Source organism: Dasypus novemcinctus, chromosome 18 (assembly GCF_030445035.2).
Source record: "Dasypus novemcinctus isolate mDasNov1 chromosome 18, mDasNov1.1.hap2, whole genome shotgun sequence".
In the NCBI taxonomy this organism is placed as follows: Eukaryota; Metazoa; Chordata; class Mammalia; order Cingulata; family Dasypodidae; genus Dasypus; species Dasypus novemcinctus.
This window is the reverse complement of record NC_080690.1, coordinates 44411516-44426978: the sequence shown is the minus strand read 5'-3', so window position 1 is coordinate 44426978 and position 15463 is coordinate 44411516. Positions and strand designations below refer to the sequence as shown.

General features: G+C 43.5%; 1 protein-coding gene across 4 annotated transcripts in view; it reads right to left on the bottom strand.

The window, feature by feature from the left end:
* MYLK3 (myosin light chain kinase 3) overlaps positions 1–15463 on the bottom strand; it is a 79362-nt gene that overhangs the window by 49282 nt on the left and 14617 nt on the right. For 2 of the 4 annotated variants that reach the window (XM_004479674.4, XM_023584969.3), the window contains exons 2-3: positions 3076–3166; positions 1201–1630 (exon numbers count right to left, since the gene is read on the bottom strand). In XM_004479674.4, the coding sequence (XP_004479731.2) occupies positions 1201–1630; positions 3076–3166 (521 nt within the window). Of the gene's footprint in view, positions 1–1200; positions 1631–3075; positions 3167–9105; positions 9896–15463 lie in introns of those variants that run through there. The other 2 variants (XR_011646319.1, XM_004479672.5) reach the window with 2 other exon arrangements.

Sequence of the window (15463 nt, the reverse complement as noted above, 5' to 3'; positions counted from 1 at the left end):
TCTCCCCCCCCCCCCCCCAGCAACACTCCTTCCCAATTAAGATCGATTTAAATGCTGGCCTGATGAAGCAGGATGGTGCAGTGGTTGAGGGCACAGATTCTGGAGTCAAATATCCTGGATTCCAATCCCAACTCTAGGAATCCCAGCTGTGTGGCCCTGGATACTCTGGGTCTACATTTCATTGTCAATAAAATGGGACAGCAATAACCCTCACCTCCTGGGGAGGTTGAGAGAATAAAATAAGATAATGCCTGTAAAATGTTTGGCCAAACCCTGCATATTAAAGTGAGCAGCCAGCCCATCTTTAAGCTATTACTGTTGCTTTAAGAGTTAGTGATTCTCAGCCCTGCTTCACGGTGGAATCACCTGGGGAGCTTGTAAAAAGAAAAACAATACAAGAGACCAATGCCTGAGCCTCACTCCAGACCAATTAAATCAGAATCTTTGGATCACCATCCCAGGGTCCACAGGATGGAGGAATAAAATATGGATTAAAGTGGACATACTGGTATTCCACTAAAGAACTATTGTGACTCTACCAATTGAAGAAATTGTATCATTGATGTGGAGACGGTGGCCACAGTAGTTGCTAAGGGCAGGGAGAGGGAAGAAAAGATGTGATGGGGGGCTTTTTTGGGACTTGGTGTTGTCCTAAATGATATTGCAGGGACAGATGCTGGACATTTTATATCCGCCATAACCCACTGACTGGACAGGGGCTGTGTAAACTACAATGTAAACTATAATCCATGTGGTACAGCAGTGCTCCAAAATATTTTTTTCACCAAATGCAATGAAAGTGCCACAATGACGAAAGAGGTTGTTGATGTAGGAGGAGTGGGGGGTGGGGTGGGGTGGGGTGGGGTATATGGGAGCCTCATATTTTTTAATGTAACATTTTTGCTGCCTATGTATCTTTTTTAAAAAAGACAATTAAAAAAATAAATTAAAAAAACATCAGAATTTTTGGGCATCAGTATTTTTTCAATCTCACCAGGTAATTCTAATGGGTGGCAGGTGAGAACCAGTGCTCTCAGCTCCTGATCTCCTGAAGGCCTAGACCGTCTTTCCCTCATCAGGCTAGACCAGAGCTGTGCACACAGTGGACATCCAACATGGGCAGCTAGTCCATTAGCCATGCTCTAGCTGAGGGGCTGCAGTGATTCCTTCCCTTGTCCGGCTTGGAAGAGCACTCCTTACCTTGGAGACCTTTCTCTACTGCCCTGAGCTGCTGTGGCCTGGAGTGAGGGCCCTGGAGGCTCTGAGGGCTGGGGACTGGATCCTGAAGTCACCCGCTCCTCTGAGGGCTGAGGGTCAGGTATGCTGGATGATGCTCCTTGTCCTGCACCCAGTACGGCCTCCTGGGTAATGGGGACCCCACTGGCCCTGCTGGGGCCTGCAGACAATTCCAGGTCAGTCCCAGGGCTCTTCCTGGATGTCCGAGGAGCCTTGGTTTCCACTTCTGTGGGCAGCACCAGGTGGTCAGAGGGCATGTGGACTGGGCCAGGATCTCTGTCTCCTTGACTTGGTGAGGCCCCTGCCTGGGTAAGGAGGTCAGCTCCCAACCCTGGAGCATTGATAGGGGGCAGACGTTCCAATGTCCCTGCTGGTGGGTCCACCTTCTGTCTCTCTACAGCAAACAGGATAAAAATGCACTATTAAGAAGCAATCCAGGGGAAGTAGCTGTAGCTCAACTAGTTGGGCTCCCATCTACCATATGGGAGGTCCTGGGTTCGCATCCCAGGGCTTCCTTGTGAAGGCAAGCTGGCCTCACCCGTGTGCCACGGAGAGCTGATGGCCCATGCGCCATAGTGAGCTGGCGCAGCAAGATGACACAGCAAAGGGAGACAAGCAGATACAGAAAAAATGTGCAGCGAATAGACACAGAGGGGAGACAGCAAAGAATAGAACAAGCAACCAGGGGTGGGAATAAATAAATCAATTAATCTTAAAAAAAAAAAAAAAGAAGCAATCCAACTTGGTAGAATCTATCCCAGAGATATCACCCAGAATATGCACAAAGCCATTTGGTGCAGCACTGTTTATCTGACTGATTAATTATGCTACATCCATACAATGGAATATCTCACAGTCATAAGAAAAGGAGAAAGGAATATCTCTATGTATGGTTATAGAGTGATCTCAGCATATGAGGTAAGTGGAAAGAGCAAGGTGGAGAAAAACGTAAGGGTGTGCCTCTGTTTATCCAATACTGGTGTATGTATTTACATGGGCATCCATACATATAGTGCTTATAATAAAAATTAATGGAGGGGGAGCAGATGTGGTTTAAGTAGTTGAGCACCCACCTCCCACATGGGAGGTCCCGGGTTTGTTCCCAGTGCCTCCTAAAGAAGACAAACAAGCAATGAGCAGCCATCATTGGCAACGTGCAAAAACAAAACTGAGCAGACAATGAGAAAAAACAATAAGCAGACAATGAGAAAAAAAACAAGCAAAACAGTGAGTAAACAATCAACAGAAAACAAGCAAAAACAAATGAGCAGGGAGCTGAAGTGGCTCAAGCAGTTGAGTGCCCGCGTCACACATGGGAGCTGGGTTCTGTTTCCAGTGCCTCCTAAAGGAAAAAAAAAACAAGCAGACAACGAGCACAAACAATGAGCCAAAACAAAGAGCAAACAGATGAGGGAGCCATCTGGGGGTGGGGAATTAATGGAAATGAATACAACAGGGGAGGGAGGAAACAGGGTGCAGGGAACAAGGTTGGAAGCTAAACGACCCCTACCATATTCTGTTTTGTCAATTTGACTTTGGAACCATATAAATATTATGCAAAATTATAAAACAAAATTAAACTTTAAGAAAGCAATCCACAAAAATTGAAAACAAAGTGAAATAATAAAACTGAGTTGGTAGCACAGTCTACACAGAGATGAACTATATCAAGTGAATTTAAAACACAGCAGTTGACTGTGTAGCAGGGTATACATAAAGGACAAAAAGCAAAGTACCTTGATTTTTCGGCAACCATTACACTGCTGGTGGTGTTGCAACTTTTATTCTGAAACTGTTGTGTGTGCAACATGGGATAAAGCATATGGTGGTCCCACTCACCTTCCCGGGCTCCCCGGATCTCAGCTTGGACTCCTCTGGTGCTTACAGCATGCTTTGGTTTTGCTCCCTTCTCTTCTGCTTTCTCTTTGTTCTAAAATAACAACCATAAAAGCTCTCATCATCACCCTCGACATCATCATTCCTGTTGCTCACCCACTGTGTTAAGATAGAGGTACTTAGGTTATTTCATGTAGTCTCACAATAATACTAGAGAGTGGGTGTCATTATTATCAATTTAGGGAGAAGGTCATTGAGGCTTTTGAAAGAGGGGTAGCCCAGATTGAAAACTAGAACCCAGTTCTTTACAACGCATGCCAGAATTGCCAGTGAGGACAAGGGTATCTAAAGAGACTGGACCTTTTCAAAAGACTTCGATGAGGGATGGAAAATAAACTCAACTTATAATGTCAACTCTGATCAACTGGTCATGGCTACTAGAGTGTTGGTTTGAGTTGGATCTGTAGTCAAATAAATCCATGCTTAGTGGGGAGAGAGTGCCATGATAGATTAATAATTTCTGCTTGGAGTCGGGCAGGGGTCCCCCACAGTCACTACAATATAGCAATTAGTTAGGACCAGGGACTTTCAGGCCAGACTTGTTGGATATGAACCCCCACAATCACCACTTGGCCAAGATCCATAACTTCTTTATGTCCCACTTTTCTCATCTGTAAAATGAGGATAATAATATGATCTACCTCATAGAGTTAGTGGAGTGTCCTGAGAAAAGTTCCCAGGGCATAGTGAGCACTCATTAGCTCTGGTGACTTCATCCTGCTGGAGACAAAGAGTTGCAGTGTTCAATGAGCTCCATGCCTGGCACAGAGAGGGTCCCAGCAACTCTTCATTAAATTGGAATGATCCACCCTGACCAGCACCTGGTGTCCATGCACCTTTACAGCTGAAACAGGCCCGAGAACTTAATATGCTCTTGCTGCAGCCCAGCATGAGCTTTCAAGCAAACGTTTCTGGATGGATGGACCCCTTGCTGGGGAATTTTGAGCCTTTGACCTTGAAGTCCCTAAGACTCCTTCTGGCACTTGACACAGCAGCAGGTCTGGTCCCAGCCCAGAGCCCAGGCTGGGCCCTAGGTCCCAAAGCACTCACATTGAAGGGCCTGTAGACTGCCTTGGCAAAAATGCCCTTAACAGGTAGCCCAGGGCCAAACACAGCTCAAGACACATTTTGTTTTCTAGCACAGCATTTAAAATTTTTAAAAATTGATCAACATTTAAAATGTAGAAGGTTTTACATTAAAATTTGAGATTCCCCTTTGGAGTGATGGGATTTTTCTCCATTTTGATTATGATGATAGTTACATTTGTTGAACAGCATACATAAATTGTGTCATTTACTTTGTGTGCAGTTTTTGAGCATGTGAGCAGTTTATTGTATGTAAATTATACTTTTATAAAGTGTATAAGGAAAAAAAAAGTCTAGGTTTCCAGTTTCTTTTGAAAAAAATCTGAAGATCTGGCAACTGGAGCAGTTCCTTCTAACTAGAACATTATGGTCCCAACCTCTCCCTAATGTCTCTCTGACCCTAAGGCTTAGGGTTGGTTCCACTGTTTTTCCTGTCTTGCCCACTTCACTCAGTCCTACAACCTGCTTATCCTTTTGGGATTCCAGCATACTACATTTTGCCCTCTTTCTTTTTTGTTCTCTTTTTCTTTTCTTTATTTCACATTTTGCCCTCTTAATGATAAGGACATAACATGTGGGAAACACATCACATATTAGCTGGCATATGTCGACACTCTCACTGCTGCTTGCATCATCATCACCATCATCATCAATATGATCTGGACTCCCTGCATAGTTGGGGGAACTGGAGGCATTATCATGAGCCTCCTCCTGTTTCACCCTACCAGTAGAGAGGACGCATACAGACTGTCCTTTGGCAGACCTTGTTGAGTTCAAAATGTCCTCTCCCTTCCTGTTTGCAGTGTAGGCGCGCACGCGCACACACACACACTTATAGCTGAATTCTGGCTTCAGGAGTCCTGAGGGCTCAATCCCCTGGCACCTGCCTTGTTTTGAGCATCAAGAAGAAGTAGAAGAGACCCCAAACACCATTCTAGATTGACATCTAATATTGTCTGAATGGCTTGGCTGTGTTGGGCCACCCCTGGCTGAGCTTGAGCCTGTCCTTCATGAAAGAGCTCCTGGCTTCCAGTAATAAGCTAGCAAATTCATTGTAAGAAGCAAAGGAAGTGCCACTGAACACTTCAGAAGTTCTAAGAAGGTCCTTCATGAAGTCCTGGAACATTCAAATTTAACGGTCAATGCTAAGATTTAATTCAATTCCACAAAATAATTACTATGCCTTTACATTATAAACAGGCTTAGGAAACACCAAGAGGGTCTTCATAAAGTCTCCTTAATACACAATGTTCTGCACTGACAATGTGTTAAAAAGCTGTGGCTGTGCCTCAGTTCACTATCCTTTCTAAGACCATCCTACAAGACCAGCCCTGTCCTCAGTATAGCAGGGAAAGTAGAGGCCTCATATCATGGGCCAATAAGAAGATGATAGCTTAATTGGAAGACTAGACCCAAATCTATAGACAGTTACTCATTTGTGCATTAAATACATGGACCAGAGAGATAGCAAGCCAGGGCTGATAACAGCAGAACAGACAAGAAATCAGAAAAGAGAATGTTCTATAACTTTCCCCAAATCAGAAAATTTTTGCAACATGTCTAATAACTAATATTTTTTAATATATATAGTGCTTACAAATCAATAAGAAAAAGGCCAAAAACCAAAATAGAAAAGGACATAAGCTGATTATTTAGAGAAAAATAGTTTTAAACCTATGAAAGATGCTCAATTTTAAGTAGTAAAATAAATGTACATTAATACTACAGTGAGACATATCATTCTCTCTACTTTTGCTTATTTTTAAATTTTTGATAATAAAAAGTTTGAAAAATGTATTAATTCAAAATAAAAAGTTAGGTATAAGAGACATATGACCAGTTACAATGCATAGGTCTTATTTGGACCTGATTCAAACAAACTGTTTAAAAAGATTGCAAAAGATTTTTATTTTGATGATTTCCATTTTTTTCTTCTGTTGCTCATATTTTTGGTATCATACATAAGAGATCACTACCAAACCACACTATCCAAAAAAGTGAAAAGACAACAATAGAGTGGGATAAAGAATTATATATATCTGATAAGGGCTTAATATTCAGAATATATAAAGAACCACTACAACTCAACAAAAGAAGGACAAATAACCCAGTTTTAAATTGGGCAAAGGATTTGAATGAACATTTCTCTAAAGACAATATACAAATAGCCAATAAGCACATGAAAAGATGTTAAACATCATTAGCCATTAAGGAAATGCAAATAAAAATCACAATGAGATACCACTTCATGCCCACTAGGATGCCTATTATTATTATTTTTAAGGATGGCTATTATTTAAAAAAGAAAGGGGGGGGAATGAGTGCTGGCGAGGATGTGGAGAAATAGGAAACTTCAGCCATTGCTGGTGGCGCTGGAGAATGGTGCAGTCACTGAGGAAATCAGTTGGTGGTTCCTCAGAAAATTGAAAATAGAATTACCATATGACCCAGCAATCCCTCCTTCTTGGTATAAGCCCAAAAGAATTGAAAGCAGGGACTCAGATATTTGTATATCAAAGTTCATAGCAGCATTATTCACAATAAAGTGTATGCAACCCAAGTGTTCATCAACAGATGAATGGATAAACAAAACGTAGTATAAACACTCAATGGAATAATATTTATCCGTAAAAGGGAATGAAGTTCTGTCACAGGCAAAAACATGGATAAACCTTGAAGACCTTGCTGAGTGAAAGAAGCTAGACACAAAAAATCACATATTGTATGATCTTGCATATATGTAATATCTGGAAGAAGCAGACCTTATAGAGATGTAGTTCCTAGGATAGTTTATAGTCGTTTATAGGATACTATGGGTAGGGGTAGGGAGCAGGTGGTGGGAAGAGAGAACTATAGTTTCAAGAATGAAGAGTTTCTGTTTGAAGTGATAAAAAAGTGGGGGTAATGGATATTGGTGATGGTAGCACAACATTGTGAATGTAATTAATACTACTGACATATACTTGCATGTGGTTAAAATAGGAAATTATGAGTTGCATGTTTGTGACTACAATAAAATGTTCAAAAAATAAAGGATAAGACAATCAGGGAAATTTAAACACTGACTTTAGTGACATTTAAAAGTCATCCTTAAACTTAAGTATGATAATGGTATTATAATTATGTTTTTAAAAGAGCCCTTATCTTTTAGATAAAAATGATAAAGTGTTTATGAGAGAAATGGTCCAATGTCTTCAAACTAATCTGGAGAGGTGAAAGTGGTGAGAATAGATGAAACAGCATTGGCTGCCAGTTGATGGCTAAAGCTGAGAGATGGGTTCACAGGGTTCATTATACTACTCTCTCTATTTTTATGTATGTTTGAAACTTTCCATACAAAAATGTTAAAAAATACATGCACAATAAATACCTCGTTCTTCATCCACCTCACAAAGAATCAAAAAACTGGATAAAATGCTTTGTTAACATAAGTGGAGACAACAAGCATTCCTATATGTTATTGATAGGACACTAAATTGTAATAACTTCTTTAAAGGTTTGTTTGGCTCAGCATTTCCACTCTTAGGACTGTATCATAAAGATAAACTCAAGCTTTTTTGCACCTATCTATGGATAGTCCCTGCGTCATTATTATAATAACTAAAGATGAGAACAATATGAACAACAACATGGGACTCGTGAATGAATTAAGACACATTCCCCCAAATGGAGCTCTCTGCAACCTGCAAGAAGAAAAAAGAACAAGAAAGCATTCTAGGTAAAAATATGATAAAATACCCAAAAGGTAGTAAATAAAAATTTTAAAAATCAAGGCCAGACCATGCAAATAATATTTGAGTTAACAGCAAACATGGGAATTGGTACTTAGGATTGCCTTGGGAAGGGGTCCTGGAGGTGGGCTAGGAGGGAGGCTTAGACTTTTTTTTTTTTTTTTGAGGTACGGGGGATTGGGGAACATTGCTGAGGAGGAGTGAGGAATGCCCTGAGAGGTGCTCCTGGAGGACAGGAGGATGGGGGAATGGGTCAGGAGTGAGCTCTAGTCTGGGAAGTAGGCAAGGAAGACACATTCCTTCAGCCTTGTCTCTGAAAGCCTCAGTAGCTGACAGAACCCCGTTTAGACCTAGACTTATCTCTTGCCAGAGGCTGGTGGGTAATGGCAGGGAATGGAAATGGTGGCTCCAGGCAGTCTGAGTGCTGCTAAGTGTCTGCCCACTTAGCTGTTCCTAAACACGATGGTGTCTCATCCACCCCCTCAGCTCCCAGCCCTACCCCCAGCCAAACCTCCACTAGCCAACGGGTTTGATTATGCAACATTTCGGAACAGCCGCTCACAGAAATTCCACCCCTGTTCCCCCCACCCCATGTGGTCACCGGTCACTGTCAACACTCATCTTCCCACAGGCAGCTGCACACTCCGCCTACCCTGGGGCAGAGCACAAGGTTGAAGGCAGGAAAGTGTGGGTCAAGTTTGGATATCTGAGGGGTAGGTTGTCAGGGCCAACTGACCATTGACCACCTGTCTCCTAACCCAGGTGTAAAGGAGCAGGAAAGGGTGCTGCAGGAAAGAGAAGTCTGTGGAGGTGGGGAAGCTTGAGGGACCTCCTCTCCCCAGTGGCCATTCGGCCACACTTCTAGGCTTCCTGGAGGAGCCCCAGGTCCCACGGTCCCCACCAAGACACTGTCTCTTCCTCTGCCGGGGAAGAGCCGCTAGTCAGTGCCCATCTAAGCCAAGAGGCAGCCCCCTGAGTCCACCTATTACTGCAGAATTCCCATCTTTCCTTTCCCACTACAGGGTCACAGAGGAGATGCAAGAAAGGGTAATATCCCCCAGCTCTCCTAAGACAAACTGCTGGCCAGTGCCCCAGCCAAGGTTCTGGGCCTCCCTTCCTGTCAGGAGGGCACCAATGCAGGTAAACAGGAACCAACCTCCTCAGGGCCATCAGCTAGGCTTCCTTTCCTCCAGGGGACACTTCCTTGCATGATGAAATCCACCACCTTCGAGTTTCTGAACGTGGCCCCCACCAAAGCGATGGCCTTGTCCACAGCTACCACCATCCTGAAGAGGGCTTCGAGTCTGGCACTATGCTGAGCAGCGTCCTGCCGCACGGCCCGTACCAGCTCCAGGACCTCGGGGCCCCCGGCCTGAGCGTCCAAGGAGAGAGCACTGCCGGCCCCAGCCAGGCCTGGAGGACGGGAGGCCTCCAGCCGGAGCAGGCCTTGCTCCAGGTGGCCCAGGCCACGGCACACACTCTGCAGTTTCTCTGTGACATCTTCTTGGAAATGCAAGAGTCTGTCAACCTTCTCATTGAGTACGTTGAGCTTTTTGTCCATGGTGGTTAAGCAGGCCTTGCCTAGCCCCGGCAGCCCCGTCTCATTGGAGGCTCCCGACATCTGGATGCAGGCTCAGTGAGGGCGAGGAGACGGGAGAGCCACTGAGCTTCACTCAGGCAACGGCACCTGGAAGTTCATCGTCTTCGGAGGCTGACCGCCTGCCCCACAGTGCCAGATTGCCTGGGTGGCTCAGGGAGCCTGGAGAACCAGGTTCTCTCTGTGCCTTTGCTTATCTTCCCCCACTGCCATGGGCCAGAGTGACAGGCTGGGTTTGGCCCAGGCCCTTCTCCTTGGGGCCCCTTTGACATCATGTAACATTCCTCTATGAGAGGCTGCTGATGGGCAAATATTTTAAGAATCTACCCAGGGCAGGCCATTCGTGTGGCTGAAACAAAAGGTTAGAATAGAAGGGGTCCTTTAAGTAAAGTACCTGACCACTGGACTCCAAAAGGGGTTTTAGGATCCCAGGGCAAGACCCAAAAAAGCCCAAAGCACTGACTAGAAAACAGTGCCCCTACCACACACACACATACATAAACACACATACTTCACAATAAGAAGCAAAATGTGCGAGGCCCTTCAACTAAATGCTGATTTTTTCCCATAAAATGCTGATGTTTTTATGAATTAAAAACAAAGATTTGACAATTCAGCCATAAAAGGAATGAAGTTTTAATATATGCTACCATGCAGAGGAACTTGGATGACATCACACTGAGTGAAATAAGCCAGACAGAAAAGGACAGATATTGCATGATGTCACTTATATGAAATAACCACAATAAGTAAATTCATAGACACAGAAAGCGATTTATAGGTTACCAGGAGTTGAAGGTTAGAGGATGGGGAGTTATTGCTTAGTGGGTACAGAGTTTCTATTTGAGGTGATGAAAAGTTTAAGTAATGAATGGTGCTGATGGTAGCACAATATTGAATGCCATTAATACCAGTGAACCGTATACCTGAAAGTGACTAAAATGGGAAATTTTGAGTTGTATTTATGTTACTTACAATAAAAAGTAAAAAGTAAAAAAAAAAAAAAATCTGGTGGTCCTATTTTACTTATGCTCTAAACATGTTTTTAGGCTGCCTGTGGGGTTTCTGCAGCACCACCATCCCCAACACACATGGAGCCCTCAGTCACTAGTCACTTGTACCTAAAAATAGAACTGAGGGACAATGGCCCAGGCTACCCGCGAAGTGCCACTTTCAGGTCACGTTCCTTGCAGAGCTTTCTGGGGAACATTTACCAGTGATTGCCCCCTCTACTCCCCCAATAATGACAATGCAGGTAACAGGCACACAATTTCTAACCTGTAACAGACTTGGTAGGGCCCTGGTGTCCAGACCGTTTTGCCCCAAGAGCCCTTAGTTTGAGTGAAACATTTCACAGAAGTATAAATAAAGCAGATAAAAGCAGAGCTATTCAGGTTGGTGCTGAGCTGGGGGGCAAGGGGTGCCACCGACATTCAACATACACTCTGTTCACTTGTCCCTCCAACCAGAAGGAGTAAGGCCCAGAGAGGATAATTTGTTCAAGGTACCTCTTAAGGATGGGTCAGGGACAGTCACGGCTGACACCAAGGGTATGGGGGTAGTGTCCCCTGGTATCACCACCAGTTCAAATATAGGCAATTATGATAATAAACTTTGACCTGGATATTTGACATCTAAAAGCACCTTTAGATCATTTTGCTCTTTTAAGTGACAGGTAACATAGAAATGCTGTGCTTGCTATGCAAATGTAGCTTGACCTAAGCACCCTTGTTCTACATTCTGCTATTCAGATAGCTGCTCCTCAGTAGCCCTTATAGAAATCCAGATCCATTTCTGGTAAAGAGCCCTAGTGTGTCGTTAGCAGCATGGCACAGAGCATGCCCAAAACAGCTCTAATTTGTTAGATTTACTGTGATTTAAAACAAACACAGATGAACAAGCCCTCCTTGGAAAAAGAAGTTTGGGAAACTCTGCATGCTCCAGACCCTCTTGGGAACTCAGTATGCTCCTCAACAGAAGCACATCTTCCACAGAAATGTTTCCCTACAGTTGGCACTCATTACTTGCCTATGGATCAAACTTTGGGAAATGGCTGCCTAGAGAAATCTCTGTAAATCTAACACCCAGTCTGATGCCTCTCCCATAGGAGGTACTAATAATTTTTCTGGACTTAAGTCCCCCACCCACCCAGTCTAAAGAGATAGACCCCAGTCTTTGGAATAAAGGAACTCCCAACAGGGACAACAGAACACTTCATTCTTACTGCGACCAGCAAGATCTTGAGAACAACTGATAGCCAAGCAAGTCCCAAATTAATAAAGGGAAGTGGACGTGGCTCAACTGATAGAGTATCTGCCTACCATATGGGAGGGTCCAGGGTTCGATACCCAGGGCCTCTTGATCCAAGTGGTGAGCTGGCCCATGCGCAGAGCTGCTGCGTGCAAGGAGTGCCATGCCACACAGGGGCACCCCCGTATGGGGGTGGCCCAAGCACAAGGAGTGCATCCTGCAAGGAGAACCACCCCACGTGAAAAAAATGCAGCCCACCCAGGAGTGGTGTCGCACACATGGAAAGCTGACGCAGCAAGATAACGTAACAAAAAAGAGACCAGTTTCCTGGTGCCACCGAGGGTGCAAGCGGACACAAGAACACACATTAAGTGGACACAGATAGCAGACAATGGGGAGGGGCATTGTAGGGTGGGGAGAGGGGAAGGGGAGAGAAATAAATAAAATAAATTTTTAAAAACAAAAAAAGCCTAGAAAGACATCTTATAAGTCCAGATGAACCCAAAGGAAACAAATAACCAAGACATATTAGAGAATAAGTACCTATATCAAAAACTAGTTATTTAAGTTACAAAAGGATTTGCTCCAGATCTCCCTTAAACAAGGCTGCTCATCAGCTGTTCTGGAACCACCTCAAAGCTTATTGAGGTCAAGGATGGTGCCAGGCTCACCTCTGTGTCTGGCCCATGGACTGAAGGAATGAACTAACATGGCTATGGCAGGAAGCAAGCAACTGAGCTACATTTGGAAGACTTCCACCAAAACAGTGGGCAGCAGCTCAGGCTCCCCAGAACAATCAGAGTAAGTACAGAAAAGGAAACCCTGACAATTCCCAGAAGTAAGCTCTGGCAACTTCTGGAGAAAGCTTAGCACACGCCAACAGGAAAAGCTCCTGATGAGAAAGAGTAGCCAGGAGGACATGCTTTGAATCCCCTTCATGTCTCTGCCTGTAGGAGACTTGAGTTCATGAGCACATAGCTTCTCTGAGGGTGGATGCATGGCTTCTCTCCAACTCTACCTGATGTACAAGACTCAGGAAGTACCACAGACAATTCTTTTTGGGCAACAGTGCCTTCCTAGAAGGGAGGGGAGGCGTTATACTTCCAAAGCAAGAGCACATGGATTAAAGAAGAGGCAACATGCTTGTAGGCACAGAATAGAAAGTCCTATAACGCCTCATCTTTCCTGGGTGAGGAGAGGGTGATGGTCCACCAAAAAAACACAGGTTGACCTCTGTTTGCCCTAGGGTGGGGTCAAGACATTTCCCTAGTGATTCAGGTGACCTGATAGTCTCTGGGTTCATGGAGTGGGAGATACTACAACATCTCACTTTAAAATGACATCAGGGAAGCAGATGTGGCTCAAGTGATAGAGCTTCTGCCTACCATATGGGAGGAGCCAGGTTCGATCGCTGGGGCCTCTTGTTGAAAAAGAAGAAAACGCATGCCTGCATGGTGAGCCAGTGCCCGCGCAAATCCCCACGTGGTGAGCTCCAGCCCCCACGTGGTGAGCGCAAGTACCTATGTGGTGAACCAGTGCCTGCGCAAGTGCCATGTGAGCGCCCATATGGTGAGCCAGTGTCTGCACAAGTGAGTCACGTAGCAAGAGGATGACACAACAAAAGAAAGACAAGGGGAGAGTCAAGGAGAAGCACAGCAGAAACCAGGAACTGAGGTGGCACAATTGACAGGGAGTCCACATCAGGAGTCTCCAGGATTGAATCCCATTGAATTGTAGAGGAAGAGAAAAGTAGAAGAGAAGACAATACAAACAGCAAAAACAGCAGGGCAAGAGGAGGGGAAGGGGGAAAAATAAACAAACAAATAAATAAATCTTTAAAAATATAAAATAAAAATAAATAAAATAAAATGATATCAGAATTCTGACTCAGGTGGAAAGATAGACTTTATCTCTTTCCCCTCCAGAGTCCTCATTAAAATGATAGCAAAGGAAGAAAACAGACACCCTCATTGACAAAGAAAATGGAAGAGGAGCCATTGGTGAATGAGTGTTGTCAAGAGATTTCTGGAACACAGAAAGCTATCAAAGGAAAAGGAACTGGAGAAGCAAGAAAGAGAAAATGACCGTCTAACTCAGCAGGCAATACTGGCAGGAATGGAGCCAGCTTTCCCTGATAACTGCGAGAAGCCTTTGGATCTTGAGATTCCCCCGGGTGGGGGGCAAGGTACAGAGCAGAAATGCAAGGCTGCAGGGTCAATTCCAAAACAATGGCTTTGCTCCTTCCCCAAACCTCTGCCAAAATGGATATGGCAAGGAGACCCCCTCCTAACTTCCCAGGAGATCAGAGGTCTGTTTCTAGAGAAATCAATGATCCCTAATACAATAGTTCTATGTACTGGTTTTAGGGAGTCCCCTGAAGATGGCTGTACCTGATCACCCTCAACAAAGCCAAGCAGTCTATAAGCTCCAACCACTCACGTTTTAGTGCTTTATTCTAATAGGCACAGACAAAAGAGGATCACCAGATATTTAAAGAAAGTCCCAAAGATGAAAAAAAGAAGATTAAAACAAATGGAAACATAATCCTGAAGGAAACAGAGAAAATGGGAAATAGAAGAAAATTTCAAAAGGCTCTCATTAGTAACCACAGAAAAGAGTGAAACGCTCTTCCATGAATTAAAAAAAGGACACCATAAAATAAAAGAGAGCTCTTAGAAATTAAAAATTTCTATGTTAAAAGCTTAAAATTTCTATGTTAAAAGCTTAAAATCCAATACAGAGAAGGGAAAATAAAATTAAGAAAATACACCAGAAAATAGAACTAAAGGATGAAGACATCATATGTAAGGAGAGAAAAGATTAAAAAGTTAGATAATGGATCCACTGTGGATTTTTAGAATATAGGGATAAAGAGACTATAAAAGCTCCTAGAATTTTAAAAGAAAAACAAAACCAAATATAAAGAAATGGATCAGAATACCAAACTTCACATTTCACATACTAAACAGAACTGGATGCTGGAAGACAATAAGGTTGGATGTAGACAGCCCTTAGAACTTTGAACACACTTCAATTATCAGAAACTAGAATGGAGAGTTTACAGACTTGCAAAGGTACAAGAAAAATGTATACACCCTTTTTAAAGATGCTAATTTAAGAGTATAATCCAGCAAAATGAGGGAGTAAACAACCAACCAAGCAAACAAAAAGCTCTAGGGTACAAAAGCTTCAAACTAGGTCCAAAGAACCTAAGTGGAAGCAGGAGGATAGAGAGTCCTCAGAAGGACTCCAGGGAGAAAAAACCAGGATGTAATATGACTTAATTAAGGACATGCAGTAAAATGTTGAGCATGGGGCCTAGGGTCAGCACTGTCTGGTTTTAAATCTGGCCTCTGCCACTGAGTAACAGGCATCCTGGACCAGTTTACTTAACCTCCTGTGCCTCCATTTCCCGATCTATAACATAAGAATAACAACAGTACTTACACTTCACTGAGTTGTCAGATTACATAAGAATGCTTGTTAAGACCCTCAGAACAGTGTGTGGTGCAATGAAAGTGCTCAAACATTAGTCATTATTGTGAGAAGGCAGGTATGGCAAGAGAGGAACAAAGGGAATTCTAGAAATCAGAGTTCTTATGAGAAAGAGTAAAATTATAGCACAATAATTGATTCTGCAATGGATAATATTTAGAGCTACAATAAA